Source organism: Musca autumnalis, unplaced genomic scaffold (assembly GCF_047663935.1).
Source record: "Musca autumnalis isolate F117 unplaced genomic scaffold, ASM4766393v1 scaffold_1, whole genome shotgun sequence".
In the NCBI taxonomy this organism is placed as follows: domain Eukaryota; kingdom Metazoa; phylum Arthropoda; class Insecta; order Diptera; family Muscidae; genus Musca; species Musca autumnalis.
In genome coordinates this window covers 234930639-234957658 of record NW_027411644.1, presented here as the reverse complement: position 1 = coordinate 234957658, position 27020 = coordinate 234930639, and the positions used below count along the sequence as shown (strand labels likewise).

Below are 27020 nucleotides of genomic sequence, written 5' to 3'. Positions count from 1 at the left end.
AATCATTATCAAATAATGGGTTTTAAAAGTACTTTTTGGTAGTCGTAACTACTTACAAAACCCCCTACTAGATCATTATTTTAAAAAGGACATAACGCACTGAGTAATTAGTTATTTTGTAACCACTAAAATATCTAGTTATTCTATTGCCACAAGAAGTTGAAAAATAAGCTAAAAACATGTTCTATTTTTAGAACAGTTGAAATGGAATTTGTTTTCAATTTCAGCACACTTCATATTTCTATTTTATTTTGCTCTCTGCTGGATTTGATCATGTGAACTTCTGATTTGTAGCGGAACACACTACACACTGTGCTACGCGTACGAACATTAAGGGTTGTTTAAACGCTTACATGTGCACCACCAACCGTTTTTGATATCTATATAAATACAAATCAAATGTCGTTCGTTGGTAATGGCATCAGTTGAGAACGGCTGGAACGATTTGGATTTAGGAAAAAAATCATTACCAAATAAATGGGGTTTAAAAGTACTTTTTGGTAGTCGTAACTACTTACAAAACCCCCAACTAACCCATTATTTTAGCAAGGGCATGTTGCACTGAATTATTAAAAAACTTGACCGCGCCCACTTTTACGCCCACTTTTTCAATTTTACTCTTTTCTACAAAAACTACTGGACTGATTTTCCTGAAATTGTCAGGGAATGTACAGCGATGACCGCCGGTGAAAATAGGCTACATATTTTGTTGAATTTCGGAAGGAGACGGGGTACTTCCCCTATACCATATTTTTTTATTGTGGTTGTGTTACTTATTTGGGACTCAAAAACGAAACAAAAAAAGTGGCCGTGGTCAACTTTTTCAAATATGTTACATTTACAAAACTACCAAACCGATTTTCTTGAAATTGTCAGGGAGTGTACAGGGATGGCCCCCGAAACAGGCTACATATTTTATTGAATTCCAGAGGGGGCACGGTACCTCCCCTATGCGATATTAAAAAAACGCTATATTTGCAAAGGCGATTTTAATGCCAAAATTGGAAAGGAAAATATCTTTGGCCCAACAGTCGGGAAATTCAGTATCCACAGTGAAACATCTGACAATGGTATGAGGCTGATAGATTTCGCTGCGGCAAAAAACCTGATAGTTAGCAGCACCAGATTTCAACATCTCGACATCCATAAGGGCACCTGGCTGTCTCCAGATCAGAAAACAAGAAATCAAATTGATCATGTTATGATAGATGGAAGACATTCATCGAGCGTGTTGGATGAACGATCGTTCCGAGGCGCAAACATTGATTCGGACCACTACCTTGTTGCAGCAAAGGTACGCACCCGCTTAAACGTAGCAAACAAAGTACGAACAGGCACAACACGAAAGTTAGACATCGGTAAGCTGCAATCACAACAGATAGCCACAGCATATTCCACTCAACTAGCCCAATTGCTTAATCAAAGCACTCCTCATCCCGATAACAAATCAGCGCAATGGCAAAGCATTGTCCACTCCATGCAAACAGCCGCAAAATCCATACTTGGATACAAGAGACCTCCACCTAGGAATCCATGGTGTGATCAGGAGTGTCGTGCTGCTACTGAAGAGAAAAATGCGGCATATAGGGCTACTTTACAATCAGTAGCAACGCGTAGCGCACGAGAGAGATATCGGGAGAAAAGGAGAGAGGAGGAACGACTTTTCCGCAGGAAAAAGAGAGATGGAAAAGCGGGAGTGTGAAAAAATCGAGATGTACAGGAGCCAGAATGAAGTCCGAAAATTCTACCAAAGAGTCAAGCATCAAACTGATGGCTTTGGTACAGGCACATCCTCCTGTAGAGACCAGCAAGGTAATTCGGTAACTGATACAGATAGTGTACTCAGGATATGGAAAGAACATTTTTCAAAACTATTGGTATCCAATAGCAGCGAAGACGACGAAAATACCACAGTCCCAATCCCAGAAGATGGTATTGAATGTATACCGCCCAGCCAAGATGAGGTAAAGACTGCAATAAATCGGCTGAAGAATAATAAGGCAGCAGGAGCCGATGGCTTACCAGCCGAGCTGTTCAAAACCGGAGGCGGCACGCTGATAAGGTGTAGCACCATCTGGCAGGAAGAACGAGTACCCGACGATTGGAACCTGAGTATCCTGTGCCCCGTCCACAAGAAGGGAGATAAGACTGTATGCTTTAACTATAGGGGCATAAGTCTACTCCCTATTGCCTACAAGATCGTGTCAGGGATATTGTGCGAACGTTTAAAGTCTATGGTCAACGAAATAACTGGACCATACCAATGTGGCTTTAGACCTGGCAAGTCCAACATTGACCAGATATTTACCCTGCGGCAAATCCTGGAGAAGACCTAAGAGATGCAGATCGACACCTACCACCTTTTTGGCGATTATAAAGCAGCCTTCGACAGCCCGCTGTGTTCAAAGGTATTCCAAGCCATGTCTGAATTTGGTATCCCCGCAAAGCTCATCCGGCTTTGTAAAATGACTTTAACTGACACGAGGTCCTCAGTTAAAATAGGAAAAAACCTTTCCGAAGAGTTTGGTACCAAAAGAGGTTTCAGACAAGGAGACAGCCTTTCGTGTGATCTCTTCAACATCCTGCTGGAAAAGGTTATACGAGAGGCAAACGTCAAAAGAAGTGGCACAATCTACACCAATAGCCACATGTTACTTGCTTATGCTGATGATATAGACATCATGGGCCGATCAGTAAAAGAAGTAACTGATACCTTTATGAAGGTCGAAGGAGAATCTGCTAAAGTGGGTCTGGCGGTAAACGGTGAGAAGACCAAGTTGATGGTGTCGACGCGCAATGCGTCCATTGAGCTCGGACCGACTGTGGAAGTTGGTTCCTATAATATTGAGGTAGTAAAAGACTTCGTCTACCTCGGCACCGCCGTAAACACAACTAACGACATCAGTTGTGAAATAAAAAGAAGAATTGTATTGACCAACAGATGCTACTTTGGTTTAAGTAAGCAATTTAAAAACAAAGCCACATCTCGTCAAACAAAAATAACACTATACAAAACGCTGATACTACCCGTGCTAATGTATGGATTCGAAGCATGGGTACTTGCGCAAGCAGATAAGGCAGTACTTGGTGTGTTTGAGAGGAAAGTTCTTCTACGGGTCGATTTGGGTTGACGGTGAATATCGATATATAACGATATATTTACCAATTTCCTGAAATGGTGAGGTTCAACGGTCCACCAGCCATGAAAAACTAAAACATATAAGTCTCAATAAGCGGGAGAATTCGACTTAACCATTTTTTACTTTTTTAATTAGAACGCTTTAGCAAAACTACAGGGGACATAGACGATAATAAATCCTAAACAGCATCAATGGGCGAAAAAATTCGAGAAAGTCCTTATGTGAATAGAAAGGTTACAGACAAAATCTGTACATACATTTAAAATCCTCCTCGGTTTGACAATGGACCGAAAAAGTGAGTCAGAAAATAGCAATTTTTGAATTGTCAAGCATAAGTCCATACAAATTTTTCATTAAAACGACGGGCCAGCAACGTGGACCGGGGTCTGTGTGTTGCCAACAAGACAAGTAAGGAAGTATCAGTCAGCTGAGCCGACAGAGATATACCCTCAGCCACGTACCCGAAGAAAAAAGTTAACACAATACTTTTGTAGGTTTTTTAGCTGTTGGGAAAATTTTCCAGGATGGAAAGGGCCGCAAAAAACTACATGTTGCAACAATATTCAGAATGATCCAAGAAGAGTGCATTTTTTTCCAAACTTTGGGTAGGGTGTACATATTCGGACCTAATACAAATCTGTAGGAAATATTTTTTTTCTTTATTAGTCTATGGATATTTTCCTTACAGACAATATAATTAAAAATATTGTACTTAATTTTCTGAATTTAAATATATTACAATTTTACTTTTCAATTTACAAAGTTTGGGCTAAATCGATTTCTCTCTTAAAGGGTTATTTTATCTGGACAAAATATTTCGATACCCAAAATTTGAACCGAATCGATTGATCCGTTCGAGAGTTATCGTGCGCACCAGCCAGCCAGACAGACAGACGGACGGACATTGCTAGATCGACTCAAAATTGTCTGAAACGGATATCGTACAAACATACTTGGGGTCTAAAACCATTATTTCGATGAGGCACATTTTTGGTCGTATCAAAGTGTATATACTCTTTAGCCTAAAGGCTGAGGGTATAAAAATTCGCGTGCCGATGGTGAACGTTGAACACACAACCATAGGATTTGTAGTCGGACACGCACGCTTTGTGCCACCGTACTCATTACAAAGTGAATAGTGAAGTAGGTAGTTATAATTAGTTACATTACTTTGTAATGGGTTACTTAATGACTAACGGATCCGAATTTTTGCTGGGTTAATTTATTGACTTTTATGGGTCAAAACGTCACTATCAACATTTTATGTATATGATTATGTTGCTATGTAAGAATCATACTAATGACTAACATACAAAATACTTCTTAGTTTTTGTGCAAAATTTTGTGTTGGGCTCGTTTGATAACAACCGATAAATATTCTTAACAATTCTCAACACTAGATGTGTCATCAACTGTCTAACTGATGTTATCTCACGTTTTATAAAGCACAACGTGACACACATAACGCTGTGAAAATAAGCAATTTGAGGAAATATTTTTTTTTGTAGTCAAACATAGGCCATAAAATGGAGATGGTTTATTTAAACACGGTTGTTAACCAAACACACATTCGATAATAAACAACAAACATGTTGTGGCCATGATTGTCTCTTTATAATTATTTACATACCTTGTTTATTATCTGCAACAATATCAGCAACCATGCATATTTATTCTATTTTACATACGCCTCCCGTAAAAAGTGTACTCAAGTAAAGGTCCAGTATTAGTTGTTTCTATTACAACGCTAAAATGTTATCCATTCTTCCCTCGACAGTGCAAATAAGTTCAAAAAATATTGTCCGATCACAATCGTCTGAAGATGTCATTTAGAACACTCTCCCTCTCTCTGTGGAATCGGTCCCCTTGTAGAGCTTAACTATATGACAAACAATTTAACATTATGAATTTTTAAAGTCAATCAACCTAAATTGAATACTATTGCCAGTCTTTTGAATTTCAAGGTCAGAAAACAATGTTTGTTGGCTGTTGCACTGACCATAATAAGGTCTGTCAATGTTCCACCCCAATGTATAAATCACAATGTCTTATAGACTGATATCTTGCCGAAACATTGTTGCCAATTGATATTATATCGGCGTTAGTCGGAGTGCTATCATAAACTTTTCGACGACATTAAACAGCCATAATATCATGTCCCCCCTGCGATTATATATGTCACTTTGTGAGTTCACATGATGAATCGAATGATGGAAAAATTTGTGATTTTTTTCATGAAATCAATGCAGTAGCTATGGTCACATTTAATATTTTCTAAGTCCCAATATTTATATGTGGCCTGTTTTTAGTGAATTTAAATACCGAGTTCTACATTTATTTTTCGAATTATATGACAAGATAATACCATTGGAGGAACATGCCATAATCAAAATGATGAATTTGCAACTTTTAAGAGAAATTGTAAATAATGCGAATTTTGGGATAGTTTGTGGTCGCAATGTCATCGGAAATGATATTCAACGCTGTTCTCACATCTCCTGTCCATGTCGTGAAGACAGTGGCAATAGATTCAGTGGGGCACTTCCATATTCCTTGCGTTTAAAAAAGGCGGTTAAAAGTAAGATTCAGTCTTTCACATAGGACATCAGGGAAGGTACCTAACTCCAAGATTGTATAATCATCCGCATACGTTACCATTTAAATGCCGCCTGGAGGGGGCGAAATACAGGAGAGGTAGAGGTTAAACAGTTCCGGAGATATCACTCCACCTTGGAGAACCCCTGTTTCACCCTACCGGGCTTGGACTTATTGTTCCTGAATTCCACGTACGACTGGCGTCGACACATATAACACCGTCGATGTCATCAAACAGCGTGGGGTGCTTGACAAAGGTTTTTGATAATTCACCGTTCTATCACACTGCTTTCTCTGGATGAGTCCCCGACTAATATATGTGGAGATGGCGTGCAGCGCTGATGTCGTGATGTGCTGTTTACGGAACCCATGCTGATGATCGTCAACTGGATAGCTATTTCTGACGCTGTGGAGGACTAAAGCCTCAAGGTTCTTTACTACGGGAAAAAAAGCGAAATTGGTCTGTACGGTTCACCTTTGATGGCATCCTGCCTGGCTTCAGTAGCGGGACCACCTGCACATTTTCAAGACTTCGAGAACGATATGGGGTGGCTAGCGACAAGTTGATAACTTTAGTGAGATACTCGACTCCCGGCACGTCCAGTTTTTTAGCATTATCATGAAGATTCCATGACAGTCCAATATCACATCATCCATTGTAAATTGTGGTGGTGCATCCTCGGCAGGAACCTCGTGCATCCTCGGCACCTCTTCGGATCATTCAGCGTAACGTCGCCAAACGTCTTATCATCCTTCTTTCCAGTGTTCGAGATTGACTTCACACTTCACTTATTCCGGCTCCAATGTTGCAACTCTTCAGATGATTTAACCACTTCTTCCTTTTATGCTCACCGACCAACATATTGACTTCCCTGACTCTGGGGTCACACGACAATGCTCATCACGATCAATTGCTCTTCCCGTCGTCTAACTTCGGGCATTCGACCAGCAGGTATAAGGTGAGCGGCTGCCGCGATCATCTTTCTGCAACTGGAACATCAGAAGGGTTGGGCAGATGTCTGAAGCGGTCACTCAGCCAATTAGTTTTCCTATGGTTGATGAAAGAACAGCGTTCATGATGATCTGACTCAAGAGAAACGACGGGTGGCCAGGTGTCTGGCGAACTGTGGCACTCTCCCCTAATTCTGGTAGGGGCGTCCTCATTTGCCGTACAAAACGTAGAACTATCAATCTGCTCATCCAGCTTTAAACCCCTCTGGCAATTTCCGAGGACACAATGCCATAACTAAGGATGAACATTAAAGTCCCCTAAGAGTAGAGGGTTATGACCTTCCAAAAGCGGGCTAATGTTGTGCCTATGACCTGAAGTACAGCTATTTATCTGTGGAATATATACGTTTAGCTACTCTACCTCGGCAGTTCCAAACATGACTGCTACCCCCATACATTCCACGTAGGGGTCATTAGAGCAGGGGTGACCAATAAGAGAACAGACCAAAATGTGAATGTATTCAAACTATTGGCAACTTATGACTGTGTGTTAGTGTTTTTTAATGTGCGCACGCTACAAAACAAAAACAAATCAAAACATTATCTCTCTTTCGTACGCTCTTTCTATGCATTTGGGTCGTATGTGTGTAAATTGACGAATAACTTCGGCACTACCGTGCCAAAGAAGAACACATTGGCATTAGAACCAGACTGAAGGGAGATAGGTCTACATTGTACAGAGTGGTGAAATAGGAAAACAAATACCCCACCTGCACCGCAGGGACCGTTATATTCTTCCGACTTATGAAATCCACTATTTCCTCGATCTTACCTCGGAGTCCATTCCAATTAAATTGCAAGAAGTAAAAAAGTATCAGTCGGCTTTGCGACAGAGGTGTACCCTCAACCTGTGTGAATTGGAACACGTATTTGACAAGAAAACGTATGTATTGGGGTCTTCAGAATTTTGGGCGTATGAACTTGCCGACAAATATATGGATTAGGTTAAAACCTCAGAAATTTGGCGGGGGAGGTGCCTAAAGGAATGGACCGACATAGTTCATTTTGGAAGGGTGTCTTATTTTGGGTGTCATTCCTCTTGTTAGGACCATTATATCAGGAAACATGGACTTGCCTACGAAAAACATCACATCGCTGTAACCAGGGCTACTAGGAGTACCTTCGGAAAAAAATTCCAAAGGATTCTCGCACATACCCTTAATTGCAAAAATATTGCTCATTTGTGTGGGTGGTACCCTTAGGAATAATCTAAGTTTGGACAAAATATTTCGGGACCAAATTGGTTGCTCCGTTTATGAGGTATTGCGCTTACCATTTTAGCGGATATTTTTGAACTTTTGTGGGGAGGTAACCAAAGGAGTGGACGGATATGGTCCATCTTAGAACTTGATTTAAGTTTGGACAAAATTTTTCGACTGCCAAATTTTGGACCGAATCTGTTTATCCATTGGAGAGTTATTGAGGGTATGGTGCCTTTGTTGGTTTTTACAGCTTCCGGGCCATTTTCTCAGGAAGTATGGACTTGATCCTGAATAAACTTGTACCGTCGTAATGGGGGCAGCGAATACAAGTTGCTACAACAAAAATCAAAACGATTCGAGAGGAGGTCTTAAATTTCTCTTTTCCGTAATTTTGTGTGGGAGGCACCCGAAGGTGTAGACTGATATAGTCCATATTCGAACATGATCTTTGTCCGGTAGAAATATAACGAAGTGCAAAGTATGGACCAAATTGGTTAGTCCCTTCGAGAGTTATCATGCGTATAATTTTTGCCCAAAAATTTGATCTTTTGTGGGGGAGGTACCCGAGGGAGTGGACCGATATGGCCCATCTTTGAACTTTAGCGGATATTTTCGAACTTTTGTGCGTGAGGTACCGGAAGGAGTGGACCCATAAGCATCATCTTCGAATTTAATCTAAGAATAATAAATATTACGATATGCAAAGTGTGGGCCAAAGTAGTATTCAGTACGGGAGTCGTCGTGCGTACCAGCCACTACTCTTACTAGCCGTAGGTTTTTTTTCCAGTTTTCGGACCACTTTCTCAAGAAGTTTGGACTTGCCGCTGAAAAAACTTGTACCATTGTAATTGGGGCCTTGAGTGCAGGAAAAATAAAAATGTTTCTGAAATTTGGAAGTAGGAAGTATCCGAAGGAGTTGACATATATATAGTCCACATTCTAACCAGATCTATGTATCGTAGAACTATTACGATACCGAAAGTAATGACCAAATCGGTTACTGCCTTCGAGAGTTATCGTCGCCACCATTTTAGCGAAAGGTTTTGAACTTTTGTGGGGGAGTGGACCGATAAGGCCCATTTTATAATTTGATTTAACTTTGGGCAAAATATTACAATTCATACATTTTAGATCGAATCGGTTTATCCGTTCGAGAGTAACCGCGTGCACACATGATGTCATAGCTGGTTTTTACAGCTTTCAGGCCATTTTCTCAGGAAGTATGGACTTGCCCCTGAAAAAACTTGCACCTTCGTAAGGGGGGCAGCGAATACAAGCTGCTACAACAAAAATCAAAAGGATTCGAGAGGAGGTTTAAAACTGCACTTTTCCGAAATTTTGTGTGGGAGTTACCCGAAGTAGTGAACCGATATAGTTCATATTCGAGATTTGTCTATGTCCGGTAGAAATATTACGATGTGCAAAGTTTGGAAAAAACAGAAAAAAACGCACATCTAAATCGACTCATACTTGGGGTCTGAAACCATTATTTCGATGAGGCACATTTTGCCCGTATGAATGCTGCATAAATGCTGAGGGTATAAAAAGCATGCATTTTTAGGGATTGGAACAACAACGGCTGGTGTTAAGTGGTGCGTGTGGGGCTGCGTATTGTAAAGACGACGACTCACTGGGGCTGTGTTCACCCAGCATGCAGCAGCGTAGACACTCGCATGGACGAGTCCAGAACAACCCCTGAGATTCAAGTTTGAGTGTGGAAGATGCGGATGTGAGGACTGAGGACAAATGAATTGGTCCTGGGCTTTCCACAAAAGAATCCGGAGCAGGCATTCCGGGATATGCTGCTCCCAACATAGAAAAACGATACAAATACAAACATGTGTACACTGAGATGGCAGCCACTGGCCGAAACACGGGTATTGTGTGGTTCCGGGTCAATCCGGTACCGAAGAACCGGCCGACGCACAGTCGTTCAGAATCGTTTTTTTTGTTCAAAACTCTGTAACTTTTGAACGGATAGAGACATTTTCATAATACTTTTTTTGTTTGACAGATAACACAATCAGCTTTCCGGTGCCATACAAGCAATCAATGTCGGTTTAGCAGTTGCAGAGGAATTCAAGGTCAAACTTACAATTTTGAGTTTTTTTTATATTTTGCGTCAAAATATAAGCGTTTTTGAGTTTTTCATACGTTCCAATCTGTTAAAAACGGTCAAACACCAATAAACAAACCAAAAAAAAGAAAATATTTTTTTTTTCAAAAAATTAAATAAAGAAAATTAAAAAAAAATCAAAAAATTTAAAATTTGTTACAAACATAAAAAAAAATACTTCTTGGGTTTTCATAAAACTCATATATGCTCTGTTCCAGAACTGCAAGAATCTATTAATTTTTACTATTTTTTTCCGATAACATAAAGGACAAAATCATATCGTAGTAAAAAATAGTAGCTTCTTGCAGGTTCTGGAACAGAGCAATAATTGGTATAAAAACACATTTATGTATGTCAAAAAATTTTCATTTGTGTAAAAAAAGCTATAATTCATATGGGAAAACGGAGAGAAAAAACACACATGTTTACAAATGTAATTTCAATATATTTAAAAAAGTGTTCAACGGACGGAACTGTACGGGTACAAAAGTATATATGGGCTGAAAGAGGACACTCTCAGGCATCATTCTGCGGAAAAGAAACTCTGTTCCATGCTGTTCCCTAAAAGTTCTAGTCCACTAAAGTTGGAATTTCACTAAAATTTAGAACCTGAGGAAAAATAAAATAGCTCACTTCGTGTAAACGCTACAATAATTTGTTAATACGGGGTGACGTAGGGGATGGAAGATACCAAGGAACGGTCCTGACCGGTTTTAACATGGTAAAGCCCAGGATTTATCTTGGTCCCTCTTTCATCTCAAGTGGACACTGACCTCCCCGTGGTGTCACATGGGGAACTGCCTTTAACACCCGTTAATGGTAGTGAGCTAACATGTGCCGCGCGTTCACCCATAAGAACGTTAAAAACTTGGGTTTGGGCGTCGGGTTAGTAACCCTCCCCTAGAAAAAACAGCCTACTATGAAAAAACGAAAGAAAAGAAAAACAAACCTCTCTAAAGTTGACGAACCCCGCAAACGTTTTAAGGACCATGATCTGCGAATCTGCACCTGGAATGTTCGCACTCTTTATAGAGAAGGTGCAGTCTTCGCATTGGCAGACGTACTTGAAAAGTACAAGGCCGATATTACTGCCATACAGGAAATACGATGGATTGGGAAAGGCGTCACAACAACACCTAAAGGTGACGCACTGTATTATAGCTGCCATGACATAAAGCATGAGTTTGGTTGCGGATTCGTAGTTAGTCGGAGACTAAAACATTTGGTATCCAGCTTCACCTCAGTGAATGAAAGACTTGCTGCAATTCGAATAAAAGCTAAATTCTTCAACATCAGCTTGATTTGCGCTCAAAGATATATTTTACGAGTGCTTAGAAGAAACATATTACCGTTGCCCTGACCATGACATTAAAATCATTCTAGGCGATTTTAATGCCAAAATTGGAAAGGAGAATATCTTTGACCCAACAGTCGGGAAATTCAGTTTCCACAGTGAAACATCTGACAATGGTATGAGACTGATAGACTTTGCAGCTGCAAAAAAACATGGTAGTTAGCAGTACCAGATTTAATCATCTCGATATTCTTAAGAGAACCTGGTTGTCTCCAGATCAAAGAACAAGTAATCAAATTGATCATGTTGTGATAGATGGAAGACATTCATCAAGCGTGTTGGGTGTGCGATCGTTCCGAGGCGCAAACATTGATTCGGACCACTACCTCGTTGCAGCAAAGGTATGTACCCGTCTAAACGTTGCAAATAAAGCACGAACAGACACAACGCGGAAGTTGGACATCGATAGTCTGCAAGCACAACAGATAGCCACAGCATATTCCACTCCACTAGCCCAATTGCTTAATGCGAGCACTCCTTGTCCCGATAACATAACAACACAATGACAATATATTGCCCACTCCATGCAAACAGCCGCAAAATCCATACTTGGATTCCAGAAACCTCCACAAAGGAATTCATGGTATGACCAGGAGTGTCGTGCTGCTACCGAACAGAAAAATGCGGCATATAGAGCTACTTTACAATCAGTAGCAACGCGTAGCGCACGAGAGAGATATCGGGAGAAAAGGAGGGAAGATAAATGTCTTTTCCGCAAGAACAAGATAGAAATGGAAAATCGGGAGTGTGAAAAAATCGAGATGTACAGAAGCCAGAATGAAGTCCGAAAATTCTACCAAAGAGTGAAACATCAAACAGATGGCTTTGGTACAGGCACATCCTCCTGTAGATACCAGCAAGGTAATCTGGTAACAGATACAGATACCGTGCTCAGGATATGAAAGGAACATTTCTCCAATCTGCTGGTATCCACTAGTTGCGAAGACGATGATACCACAGATCCAATCCCAGAAGATGGTATTGAATGTATACCACCCGGCCAAGATGATGTAAAAACAGCAATCAAGCGGCTGAAGAATAATAAAGCAGCAGGAGCCGATGGCTTACCAGCCAAGCTGTTTGAAACCGGAGGCGACGCGCTGATAAGGTGTATGTATCAGCTAGTTAGCACCATCTGGAAGGAAGAACGCGTACCCGACGATTGGAACCTGAGCATCTTGTGTCCCGTCCACAAGCAAGGAGATAAGACCGTATGCTCCAACTATAGGGGCATAAGTCTTCTCCCTATTGCCTATAAGATAGTGTCAGGGATATTGTGCGAACGACTAAAGCCAATGGTCAACGAAATAATTGGACCATACCAATGTGGCTTTAGACCTAGCAAGTCCATTGACCAGTTATTTACCTTGCGGCAAATTTTTGAGAAGACCCAAGAGATACAGATCGACACATATCACCTTTTTGTTGATTATAAAGCAGCTTTCGACAGTCCCCTCCGATCAAAGGTATTCCATGCAATGTCCGAATTTGATATCCCCGCAAAGCTCATCCGGCTTTGTAAGATGACTTTAACTGACACTAGGTCATCAGTTAAAATTGAAAAGAACCTCTCCGAACTGTTTAGTACCAAAAAAGGTTTCAGACAAGGATACAGCCTTTCGTGTGACCTCTTCAACATCCTGCTAGAAAAGGTAATACGAGATGCAAATGTCAAAAGAAATGGCACGATCTACACCAATATCTATGAATTTTTTTACCATCCAAAATGAATTTAAAAAAATATGAAATACACGAATTAAAATTTGGTCATTTTTTGAGTTGATAACAAACATAATTTATTGATTGCTCTCCACATAAAGCCGAATTTATTATTTATTGAAAAATTATAATGCCATTAAAATATCTGACTTCTGATCTTCTTCATTTTTACTTGTTCTATTATCTTTTTTATTCAATGTTGTGTGAACGTGTTGTACTTTGTCAACGTCTGGCTTATGGCTATAATTTTCCAAAAAAAAAAAAAATAATAATAATTTATGCTACTAGTGCTTACTTATTAAAATGTACTATTTATTTTGTTAATGGAAATAGTTTGTGATAATTTTGTTGGGCCACACACATACTACACATTATCTTGATAAAATGAAGTACGAGGGGTATTTAGAAAAAATCATTGAACTTTGAAAATGACCATCACTGGAAAGAATTCCTTTCAATGTCATGTCATTCTTTGCTGTTATTTCAATGGATATTTCTAGAAAGGGAGCAACTTTCTTAAAAATAATACACGATAGCTCAATTTAAATGCCACAATTATTGACCCAATTTTTAGTCACTAAATTCACTTTCAACACTTTGTCGGACATATACTTCAAAAAACAAGTGAAATATTGACTTTCTAATTCTATTTCCTAAGAAAGTTGTGCCTTTACGCAATCAACCTTAGACAACCGACCCCTCAGCAGATAATCATGGTCCTCATTTATACGATTCACTTAACTTTTGCTTCTACCTACCTTCTTTAATGTTAAAACGATCTTATCATATATTTCAAAATTTTCATGTTATGTTCAACTAAACATATATCCGCATACATCAAAGAATGACATATATTATCATCTTCACATACTCTAATTTCCATCACTAAAACAATTTCTTCCAAGAAAAAACTTACGATTTATTGATGATAATTTGTTTCAAATCTGCTGTTAATTTCTAATTTATATTTTGTTTCATAGACATGTGAGTCATTTTCTCCTTATCTCCTCACGTAATGGTTTATCTGATTTTAAAGATAATTATTGGGCAACATGCAAATTTTTGTTCTAATTTTAAAAGCGGTTAGAAGGTCGAATTATGGCCACACTTTTCGGCTAGGGAACAATATTAAAACTTAATTCTGGTCAAGAGAGGGAGAATGGTGACCAATGGGGGTTACATAATTCAGAAAAATGATGAAGATGGCTGGTGATCTATCGGATCATGATCTATACAGCATATGAACCATTGGGTTATATACACAGAAAATGACTCATTAAGTCATCATCTATAACTATACCTATCGGGTCATCATATATACAGAAGATGGCCAATCGGGTCATCATATATACGGAAGATGGCCAATCGGGTCATCATTTATACAGAAGATGGCTAATCGGGTCATCATCTATGCAGAATGTGACCCATTGAGTAATCATCTATATAGCATATGACCTATGCGGTCACCATATATGTAGAAGGTGACCCATCGGATCATCATCAATACAGAATATATCCTATCGGGTGAGCATCTTTACAGAAGGTGACCCATCGTGTCAGCATTTATACAGAAGATGAACCATCGGGTCAGCATCTATATCCATTGAGACATCATCTATACCGGTGATGACTCATCAGGTCATCATCTACACATAAGATGACCCATCGGGTCATCATTTATACATAAGATATCCAATCGGGTCATCAACTATACTGAGGATGACACATCGGGTGAGCATCTATACAGAAAATGTCTCATTAAGTCATCATCTATATAGCATATGACCCGTGCGGTCACCATATATGTAGAAGGTGACCCATCGGATCATCATCTATACAGAATATATCGGGTCATCATCTATACAGAAAGTGACCCATCGGGTGAGCATCTTTACAAAAGGTGACCCATCGCGTCAGCATCTATACAGAAGGTGACTCATTAAGTCATCATCTATCGGGCCATCAATTTACAGAAAATGGCCAATCGGGTCATCATCTATTCAGAATGTGACCCATTGGGTCACTATATATGTAGAAGTTGACCATCGGATCATAATCTGTACAGAATATGACCTATCGGGTCATCATCTATACAGAAAGTGACCCATTGGGACATCATCTATGCAGAATGTGACCCTTTGGGCCACTATATATGTAGAAGGTGATCCATTGGATCATCATTTATTCAGAATATGACCTATCGGGTCATCATCTATACAGAAAGTGACCCATTGGGTCATCATGTATGCAGAATGTGACCCTTTGGGCCACTATATATGTAGAAGGTGACCCATTGGATCATCATTTATTCAGAATATGACCTATCGGGTCATCATCTATACAGAAAGTGACCCATTGGGTCATCATGTATGCAGAATGTGACCCTTTGGGCCACTATATATGTAGAAGGTGACCCATTGGATCATCATTTATTCAGAATATGACCTATCGGGTCATCATCTATACAGAAAGTGACCCATCGTGTGAGCATCTTTACAGGAGGTGACCCATCGGGTGAGCATCTATACAGAACGTGACACATCGGTTCAGCATCGATACCCATTGGGTCATGATCTATACCGATGATGACTCATCGGGACATCATATATACAAGCTGATGGTCCGATGATGACCCATTGGATAATCATCTGTATATGTGATGACTTCTCAGGTGATATTCTGGGCATGTTTTTTTAAATTTTGGTGACTTTTTATACCCTCAGCATTTATGCTAACGAGGGTACATACACTTTCATACGGGCAAAATGTGTCTCATCGAAATAATGGTTTTAGACCCCAAGTATGTTTGGACGAAATGTGTTTCAGACAATTTGGAGTCGATTTAGCCATGTCCGTCCGTCCGTCTGTCTGTCCGTCTGTCTGGCTGGTGCGCACGATAACTCTCGAACGGATCAACCGATTCGGTCCAAAATTTGGCTTTCGTAATATTTTGTCCAAACTTAGTTTAAGTTCGGAGATGGGTTATATCGGTCCACTCCTTCCGGTACCTCCCCCACAAAACTTAGGAAATGTTCGGAAAATTTGTGCGCACGATAACTCTTAAAGGGAGTAACCGATTTGGTCCCTACTTTGCACATCGTGAAATTTCTACTAGACTTAGATGATGTTTCAATAGAGCCAAACCGCCCGCTCCTTCGGGTACCTCCCACACAAAATTTTGGAAAAGTTCACTTAAGAACCTGCTCTCGAATCGTTTTGGTTTTTGTTGTAGCAACTTCTATTCACTGTCCTCTATAGGACAGTACAACTTTCATCAGGGGCAAGTCCATACTTCCTGAAAAAATAGCCTGAATGGTGCAAAAACCCCCTATGACACCGTATGTAGTGGTTGGAGCGCAAGATAACTCTTGAACGGATCTGCCAACTCGGTCCAAAATTTGACCTTCGCAATATTTTGTCCAAACTTAGTTTAAGATCGAAGATAAACCATATCAATTCACTCCTTCAGGTACCTCCCCCCAAAGAGTTCAAAAATGTTCGGAAAAATTGTGCGCACGATAACTCTTGATGGTAGTGACCGATTTGGTCCATAATTTACACATCCCAATATATCTACCAAATATATATCATGTTCGAACATGGACTATATTTGTCCATTGCTTCGGGTACCTCCCACACAAAATTTTGGATAAGTTCATTTTAAGAACTGCTCTGGAATCACTTTGATTTTTGTTGAAGCAACTTTCATTCGCTGCCTCAATTACGACGGTAAAAGTTTTTTCAGGGGCAAGTCCATACTTCTTGAGGAAACAGTCCGATCGGTGTAAAAACCCTCTATGGCACCACCTAGTGGCTACAGAGCACAACTCTCGAACCAAATACTGAGTTGATCCACACTTTTCATACCGTAATATTTCTTGGAATATTAGATGAAATTCGAAGGTGATGCTTGTAGATCCACTCCTTCCGGTACCTCCAGCACAAAAATTCGAAAATATTAGCTAAAATAGTACGCGTGATATCTCATAAACAGAGCAACCCGGTTAAGGGTCTGTGCGAGGATCCGTTGAAAAGTTTTACCTAGTGGTCCTGTTTGCAGCGATATCATGTCTTTCGTAGGCAAGTACATGTTTCCTGATATAATGGTCCAAAACCTGTGAATTATACGGTGACCGACTGAAACGACAGGTGGTCGCGATATCTTTCGAGGGGTATGACACCCAAAATAAGAGCCAATTTCAAAATGGAATATGTCGGTCCATTCTTTTGGATACCCTCCCCGCAAAACTTTTTGAGATTCTATCCAAATCCATATTTTTGTCGCCCATAATTTTCAAAACCCTTTTTTGGGGAAAAAGGTGTTTCAATTCACACAGGCTGAGGGTATATCTCTGTCGGCAAAGCCGACTGATTCTTTTTTACTTGTTATTAGAGGCATATATATATGATGAATTGACGGCGTCCAATGTCTCTATACTTTTGATTTTACTGAAGAATATTTTCCAAAGCGTAAGTATATTTTCACATCGTTCCTATAGGGTATGTCCATGTGTGTCATATCCACCAATAATCTATGAGGCCTGTTTTTCGTCATTCATAATGTTGATGTTAACATGAAGAGAAGAAGACTCATTCAAAGTTTGGTTAACCGAACCGAACGCGGTCCAAATGGTCGATCGGCTGGCTGGTGGTATCTTATCAGTTAAGCTCTTTTTTATATTTCAACTGATAAAGAAAATGCTGTTGAGATTTCCATACTGGCCTTTTGGTTGCTGCTGTTGTTGTTGCTGAATGCTGAATGTGAGCGCCACCGTCCTTGTCACCCGTCCAACCTACATTATGCAGTAGAAACGCGATACCGTTGTGTTGATGGGGGGAAACATTTCACCTAGTTAAGGTCTTTGTTTCTTCACGTCTATTCACCTGGTGTAGCCTCTGGGTTTTTGTTGTTTGCTTCTTCTTCAAAAGAATATACATACATTTTGTTGTTAACATTGTTTGGGGGATTTATTTTTATTTAATTTCGAAAAGAAAAAATATTTTATATATTTTTAACTTAGTTTGTTTGATAATAATTAGTAGTAGAAGAAGAAATTTCGTCGGCGTTTTTTTTTGGAACGATCGTCGTGTATATCGTCAACTACATACATAACAGTGTTAATGGAAGTAGGAAGGGAGTACCTTGAGGTCCGAGTAATGTTTGTGGGCTCATTTGAAATTTGTCGTGAGGTTGTGTATAAACGTTTTGCCTTAGCCGCGGATATTGGTTGAATCGGTAAAACAGAATCTGTGCGATTCTGGTGCGAAACTATCAAATACGTCGTTCGTTCGTTCGTACGTTTTGACGCACCACCGATATGACCCATAACAAAGTTTCAAAATATCAAAATAAAAATAAATGAAATTTTTGTTTATAAAAACGAATGAGAAATAAAATTACGCGCAAAAATAAAGATTATCTCTTATCGCTCAGCTTATAACCAATATAAAACAAAATAACAAAAACCTACAATCAAAATATAGAAAACAAAAATAAAAGTCAACAACAAGTGTAGAAGCAACAACAAAAGCTCCAGCATGTTTAATTCATGCAGTGAATGGGAAAGTTGTTACTTTCCCCGAAATGATAAAACAACGTTCTATGACGACATCTATAACGATTGTGCCACGGAAAATCAACAACAATATGTAGCCACAACAACCGCTTCGGGAAATGTAAATTATGTTGCAAATCCATCTTGTGCGAATAATATCAATGCTCCTCAAATATGTGGCAATATATCGCCAACAAGTGAATCAAGTGTAAATTTTAATCAAAATCCCCAATCGGTATGGCCTTCCAATTCCCATGTGTCGTTCAATACAAATTCCGAAATAATGAATTGCAATCAAAATATGGTCGCAACAATTCCACGTCATCATCCTTATCGTCGTTCAGAATCGCAACAACTACAACAACATCCATCACCAATGATGGCCCAACAACAACCACAACAACAAATTGTTTATCAAACAACACCAAATTATATTTGCAACAATGGCGGTAGTTGTGGTCCTGTTGTTGATTATAGATCACCACCGCAGCCACAAATTATGCATCCACAGCAACAACAGCATTCCTCTCCACATGCTGTTGTCTATCAAACTCCACCAACATTTCAACGTCAGTGGTCACAACAACATCAACAGCCACAGCCAATGATACCCTTTAATAGCACTGGCATGCCACATCAACAACAACCACAACAGCAATATGGTCATGTAAACAACAATTATTATGCTCCACATGTACCACTTCCTCGTACCGTCCGTCCCTCCTTACCTTGTCAAGGTAATCAGCCATGGACCTATGCCTATTGTTATGGCTATGGTCCGTATAGTAACCAGGAACCATGCCAATACACCCAGGTCATTGACATTGAAGATTTCATGTAAGTTGTTGTTCTTGTCTTCCTTTCTGTGGATTGTTGATATAATAGGTGTGTTTTGTTCTTAAAATAAAAACATAAAACAATTTAAAAATTATACATAGGATACAAATATAAAAAATATAAAATATAGAATATCAAAATATAAAATATAGAATATAAAATATAAAATATAAAATATAAAATATAAAATATAAAATATAAAATATAAAATATAAAATATAAAATATAAAATATAAAATATAAAATATAAAATATAAAATATAAAATATAAAATATAAAATATAAAATATAAAATATAAAATATAAAATATAAAATATGAAATATAAAATATAAAATATAAAATATAAAATATAAAATATAAAATATAAAATATAAAATATAAAATATAAAATATAAAATATAAAATATAAAATATAAAATATAAAATATAAAATATAAAATATAAAATATAAAATATAAAATATAAAATATAAAATATAAAATATAAAATATAAAATATAAAATATAAAATATAAAATATAAAATATAAAATATAAAATATAAAATATAAAATATAAAATATAAAATATAAAATATAAAATATAAAATATAAAATATAAAATATAAAATATAAAATATAAAATATAAAATATAAAATATAAAATATAAAATATAAAATATAAAATATAAAATATAAAATATAAAATATAAAATATAAAATATAAAATATAAAATATAAAATATAAAATATAAAATATAAAATATAAAATATAAAATATAAAATATAAAATATAAAATATAAAATATAAAATATAAAATATAAAATATAAAATATAAAATATAAAATATAAAATATAAAATATAAAATATAAAATATAAAATATAAAATATAAAATATAAAATATAAAATATAAAATATAAAATATAAAATATAAAATATAAAATATAAAATATAAAATATAAAATATAAAATATAAAATATAAAATATAAAATATAAAATATAAAATATAAAATATAAAATATAAAATATAAAATATAAAATATAAAATATAAAATATAAAATATAAAATATAAAATATAAAATATAAAATATAAAATATAAAATATAAAATATAAAATATAAAATATAAAATATAAAATATAAAATATAAAATATAAAATATAAAATATAAAATATAAAATATAAAATATAAAATATAAAATATAAAATATAAAATATAAAATATAAAATATAAAATATAAAATATAAAATATAAAATATAAAATATAAAATATAAAATATAAAATATAAAATATAAAATATAAAATATAAAATATAAAATATAAAATATAAAATATAAAATATAAAATATAAAATATAAAATATAAAATATAAAATATAAAATATAAAATATAAAATATAAAATATAAAATATAAAATATAAAATATAAAATATAAAATATAAAATATAAAATATAAAATATAAAATATAAAATATAAAATATAAAATATAAAATATAAAATATAAAATATAAAATATAAAATATAAAATATAAAATATAAAATATAAAATATAAAATATAAAATATAAAATATAAAATATAAAATATAAAATATAAAATATAAAATATAAAATATAAAATATAAAATATAAAATATAAAATATAAAATATAAAATATAAAATATAAAATATAAAATATAAAAATATAAAATATAAAATATAAAATATAAAATATAAAATATAAAATATAAAATATAAAATATAAAATATAAAATATAAAATATAAAATATAAAATATAAAATATAAAAATATAAAATATAAAATATAAAATATAAAATATAAAATATAAAATATAAAATATAAAATATAAAATATAAAATATAAAATATAAAATATAAAATATAAAATATAAAATATAAAATATAAAATATAAAATATAAAATATAAAATATAAAATATAAAATATAAAATATAAAATATAAAATATAAAATATAAAATATAAAATATAAAATATAAAATATAAAATATAAAATATAAAATATAAAATATAAAATATAAAATATAAAATATAAAATATAAAATATAAAATATAAAATATAAAATATAAAATTAATATAAAATATAAATATAAAATATAAATAAATATAAAATATAAAATATAAAATATAAAATATAAAATATAAAATATAAAATATAAAATATAAAATATAAAATATAAAATATAAAATATAAAATATAAAATATAAAATATAAAATATAAAATATAAAATATAAAATATAAAATATAAAATATAAAATATAAAAATATAAAATATAAAATATAAAATATAAAATATAAAATATAAAATATAAAATATAAAATATAAAATATAAAATATAAAATATAAAATATAAAATATAAAATATAAAATATAAAATATAAAATATAAAATATAAAAATATAAAATATAAAATATAAAATATAAAATATAAAATATAAAATATAAAATATAAAATATAAAATATAAAATATAAAATATATAAAAATATAAATATAAAATATAAAATATAAAATATAAAATATAAAATATAAAATATAAAATATAAAATATAAAATATAAAATATAAAATATAAAATATAAAATATAAAATATAAAATATAAAATATAAAATATAAAATATAAAATATAAAATATAAAATATAAAATATAAATATAAAATATAAAATATAAAATATAAAATATAAAATATAAAATATAAAATATAAAATATAAAATATAAAATATAAAATATAAAATATAAAATATAAATATAAAATATAAAATATAAAATATAAAATATAAAATATAAAATATAAAATATAAAATATAAAATATAAATATAAAATATAAAATATAAAATAAAATATAAAATATAAAATATAAAATATAAAATATAAAATATAAAATATAAAAATATAAAATATAAAATATAAAATATAAAATATAAAATATAAAATATAAAATATAAAATATAAAATATAAATATAAAATATAAAATATAAAATATAAATATAAAATATAAAATATAAAATATAAAATATAAAATATAAAATATAAAATATAAAATATAAAATATAAAATATAAAATATAAAATATAAAATATAAAATATAAAATATAAAATATAAAATATAAAATATAAAATATAAAATATAAAATATAAAATATAAAATATAAAATATAAAATATAAAATATAAAATATAAAATATAAAATATAAAATATAAAATATAAAATATAAATATAAAATATAAAATATAAAATATAAAATATAAAATATAAAAATATAAAATATAAAATATAAAATATAAAATATAAAATATAAAATATAAAATATAAAATATAAAATATAAAATATAAAATATAAAATATAAAATATAAAATATAAAATATAAAATATAAAATATAAAATATAAAATATAAAATATAAAATATAAAATATAAAATATAAAATATAAAATATAAAATATAAAATATAAAATATAAAATATAAAATATAAAATATAAAATATAAAATATAAAATATAAAATATAAAATATAAAATATAAAATATAAAATATAAAATATAAAATATAAAATATAAAATATAAAATATAAAATATAAAATATAAAATATAAAATATAAAATATAAAATATAAAATATAAAATATAAAATATAAAATATAAAATATAAAATATAAAATATAAAATATAAAATATAAAATATAAAATATAAAATATAAAATATAAAATATAAAATATAAAATATAAAATATAAAATATAAAATATAAAATATAAAATATAAAATATAAAATATAAAATATAAAATATAAAATATAAAATATAAAATATAAAATATAAAATATAAAATATAAAATATAAAATATAAAATATAAAATATAAAATATAAAATATAAAATATAAAATATAAAATATAAAATATAAAATATAAAATATAAAATATAAAATATAAAATATAAAATATAAAATATAAAATATAAAATATAAAATATAAAATATAAAATATAAAATATAAAATATAAAATATAAAATATAAAATATAAAATATAAAATATAAAATATAAAATATAAAATATAAAATATAAAATATAAAATATAAAATATAAAATATAAAATATAAAATATAAAATATAAAATATAAAATATAAAATATAAAATATAAAATATAAAATATAAAATATAAAATATAAAATATAAAATATAAAATATAAAATATAAAATATAAAATATAAAATATAAAATATAAAATATAAAATATAAAATATAAAATATAAAATATAAAATATAAAATATAAAATATAAAATATAAAATATAAAATATAAAATATAAAATATAAAATATAAAATATAAAATATAAAATATAAAATATAAAATATAAAATATAAAATATAAAATATAAAATATAAAATATAAAATATAAAATATAAAATATAAAATATAAAATATAAAATATAAAATATAAAATATAAAATATAAAATATAAAATATAAAATATAAAATATAAAATATAAAATATAAAATATAAAATATAAAATATAAAATATAAAATATAAAATATAAAATATAAAATATAAAATATAAAATATAAAATATAAAATATAAAATATAAAATATAAAATATAAAATATAAAATATAAAATATAAAATATAAAATATAAAATATAAAATATAAAATATAAAATATAAAATATAAAATATAAAATATAAAATATAAAATATAAAATATAAAATATAAAATATAAAATATAAAATATAAAATATAAAATATAAAATATAAAATATAAAATATAAAATATAAAATATAAAATATAAAATATAAAATATAAAATATAAAATATAAAATATAAAATATAAAATATAAAATAGAAAATAGAAAATAGAAAATAGAAAATAGAAAATAGAAAATAGAAAATAGAAAATAGAAAATAGAAAATAGAAAATAGAAAATAGAAAATAGAAAATAGAAAATAGAAAATAGAAAACAGAAAACAGAAAACAGAAAACAGAAAACAGAAAACAGAAAACAGAAAACAGAAAACAGAAAACAGAAAATAGAAAATAGAAAATAGAAAATAGAAAATAGAAAATAGAAAATAGAAAATAGAAAATAGAAAATAGAAAATAGAAAATAGAAAATAGAAAATAGAAAATAGAAAATAGAAAATAGAAAATAGAAAATAGAAAATAGAAAATAGAAAATAGAAAATAGAAAATAGAAAATAGAAAATAGAAAATAGAAAATAGAAAATAGAAAATAGAAAATAGAAAATAGAAAATAGAAAATAGAAAATAGAAAATAGAAAATAGAAAATAGAAAATAGAAAATAGAAAATAGAAAATAGAAAATAGAAAATAGAAAATAGAAAATAGAAAATAGAAAATAGAAAATAGAAAATAGAAAATAGAAAATAGAAAATAGAAAATAGAAAATAGAAAATAGAAAATAGAAAATAGAAAATAGAAAATAGAAAATAGAAAATAGAAAATAGAAAATAGAAAATAGAAAATAGAAAATAGAAAATAGAAAATAGAAAATAGAAAATAGAAAATAGAAAATAGAAAATAGAAAATAGAAAATAGAAAATAGAAAATAGAAAATAGAAAATAGAAAATAGAAAATAGAAAATAGAAAATAGAAAATAGAAAATAGAAAATAGAAAATAGAAAATAGAAAATAGAAAATAGAAAATAGAAAATAGAAAATAGAAAATAGAAAATAGAAAATAGAAAATAGAAAATAGAAAATAGAAAATAGAAAATAGAAAATAGAAAATAGAAAATAGAAAATAGAAAATAGAAAATAGAAAATAGAAAATAGAAAATAGAAAATAGAAAATAGAAAATAGAAAATAGAAAATAGAAAATAGAAAATAGAAAATAGAAAATAGAAAATAGAAAATAGAAAATAGAAAATAGAAAATAGAAAATAGAAAATAGAAAATAGAAAATAGAAAATAGAAAATAGAAAATAGAAAATAGAAAATAGAAAATAGAAAATAGAAAATAGAAAATAGAAAATAGAAAATAGAAAATAGAAAATAGAAAATAGAAAATAGAAAATAGAAAATAGAAAATAGAAAATAGAAAATAGAAAATAGAAAATAGAAAATAGAAAATAGAAAATAGAAAATAGAAAATAGAAAATAGAAAATAGAAAATAGAAAATAGAAAATAGAAAATAGAAAATAGAAAATAGAAAATAGAAAATAGAAAATAGAAAATAGAAAATAGAAAATAGAAAATAGAAAATAGAAAATAGAAAATAGAAAATAGAAAATAGAAAATAGAAAATAGAAAATAGAAAATAGAAAATAGAAAATAGAAAATAGAAAATAGAAAATAGAAAATAGAAAATAGAAAATAGAAAATAGAAAATAGAAAATAGAAAATAGAAAATAGAAAATAGAAAATAGAAAATAGAAAATAGAAAATAGAAAATAGAAAATAGAAAATAGAAAATAGAAAATAGAAAATAGAAAATAGAAAATAGAAAATAGAAAATAGAAAATAGAAAATAGAAAATAGAAAATAGAAAATAGAAAATAGAAAATAGAAAATAGAAAATAGAAAATAGAAAATAGAAAATAGAAAATAGAAAATAGAAAATAGAAAATAGAAAATAGAAAATAGAAAATAGAAAATAGAAAATAGAAAATAGAAAATAGAAAATAGAAAATAGAAAATAGAAAATAGAAAATAGAAAATAGAAAATAGAAAATAGAAAATAGAAAATAGAAAATAGAAAATAGAAAATAGAAAATAGAAAATAGAAAATAGAAAATAGAAAATAGAAAATAGAAAATAGAAAATAGAAAATAGAAAATAGAAAATAGAAAATAGAAAATAGAAAATAGAAAATAGAAAATAGAAAATAGAAAATAGAAAATAGAAAATAGAAAATAGAAAATAGAAAATAGAAAATAGAAAATAGAAAATAGAAAATAGAAAATAGAAAATAGAAAATAGAAAATAGAAAATAGAAAATAGAAAATAGAAAATAGAAAATAGAAAATAGAAAATAGAAAATAGAAAATAGAAAATAGAAAATAGAAAATAGAAAATAGAAAATAGAAAATAGAAAATAGAAAATAGAAAATAGAAAATAGAAAATAGAAAATAGAAAATAGAAAATAGAAAATAGAAAATAGAAAATAGAAAATAGAAAATAGAAAATAGAAAATAGAAAATAGAAAATAGAAAATAGAAAATAGAAAATAGAAAATAGAAAATAGAAAATAGAAAATAGAAAATAGAAAATAGAAAATAGAAAATAGAAAATAGAAAATAGAAAATAGAAAATAGAAAATAGAAAATAGAAAATAGAAAATAGAAAATAGAAAATAGAAAATAGAAAATAGAAAATAGAAAATAGAAAATAGAAAATAGAAAATAGAAAATAGAAAATAGAAAATAGAAAATAGAAAATAGAAAATAGAAAATAGAAAATAGAAAATAGAAAATAGAAAATAGAAAATAGAAAATAGAAAATAGAAAATAGAAAATA

At 30.2% G+C, this 27020-nt stretch overlaps 2 protein-coding genes across 6 annotated transcripts in view; both read left to right on the top strand.

Moving 5' to 3' along the window:
- The window catches only part of sima (HIF-1 transcription factor component sima), a 519843-nt gene that overhangs the window by 38499 nt on the left and 454324 nt on the right, over window positions 1-27020 (top strand). The window lies entirely within an intron of this gene.
- Window positions 17989-19654, top strand: LOC141389248 (uncharacterized). Its single transcript, XM_073960523.1, has 2 exons — window positions 17989-18327; window positions 18572-19654. Exon 2 carries the CDS (start codon window positions 18676-18678, stop codon window positions 19531-19533), a length of 858 nt encoding a protein of 285 aa, XP_073816624.1. The 5' UTR covers window positions 17989-18327; window positions 18572-18675; the 3' UTR covers window positions 19534-19654.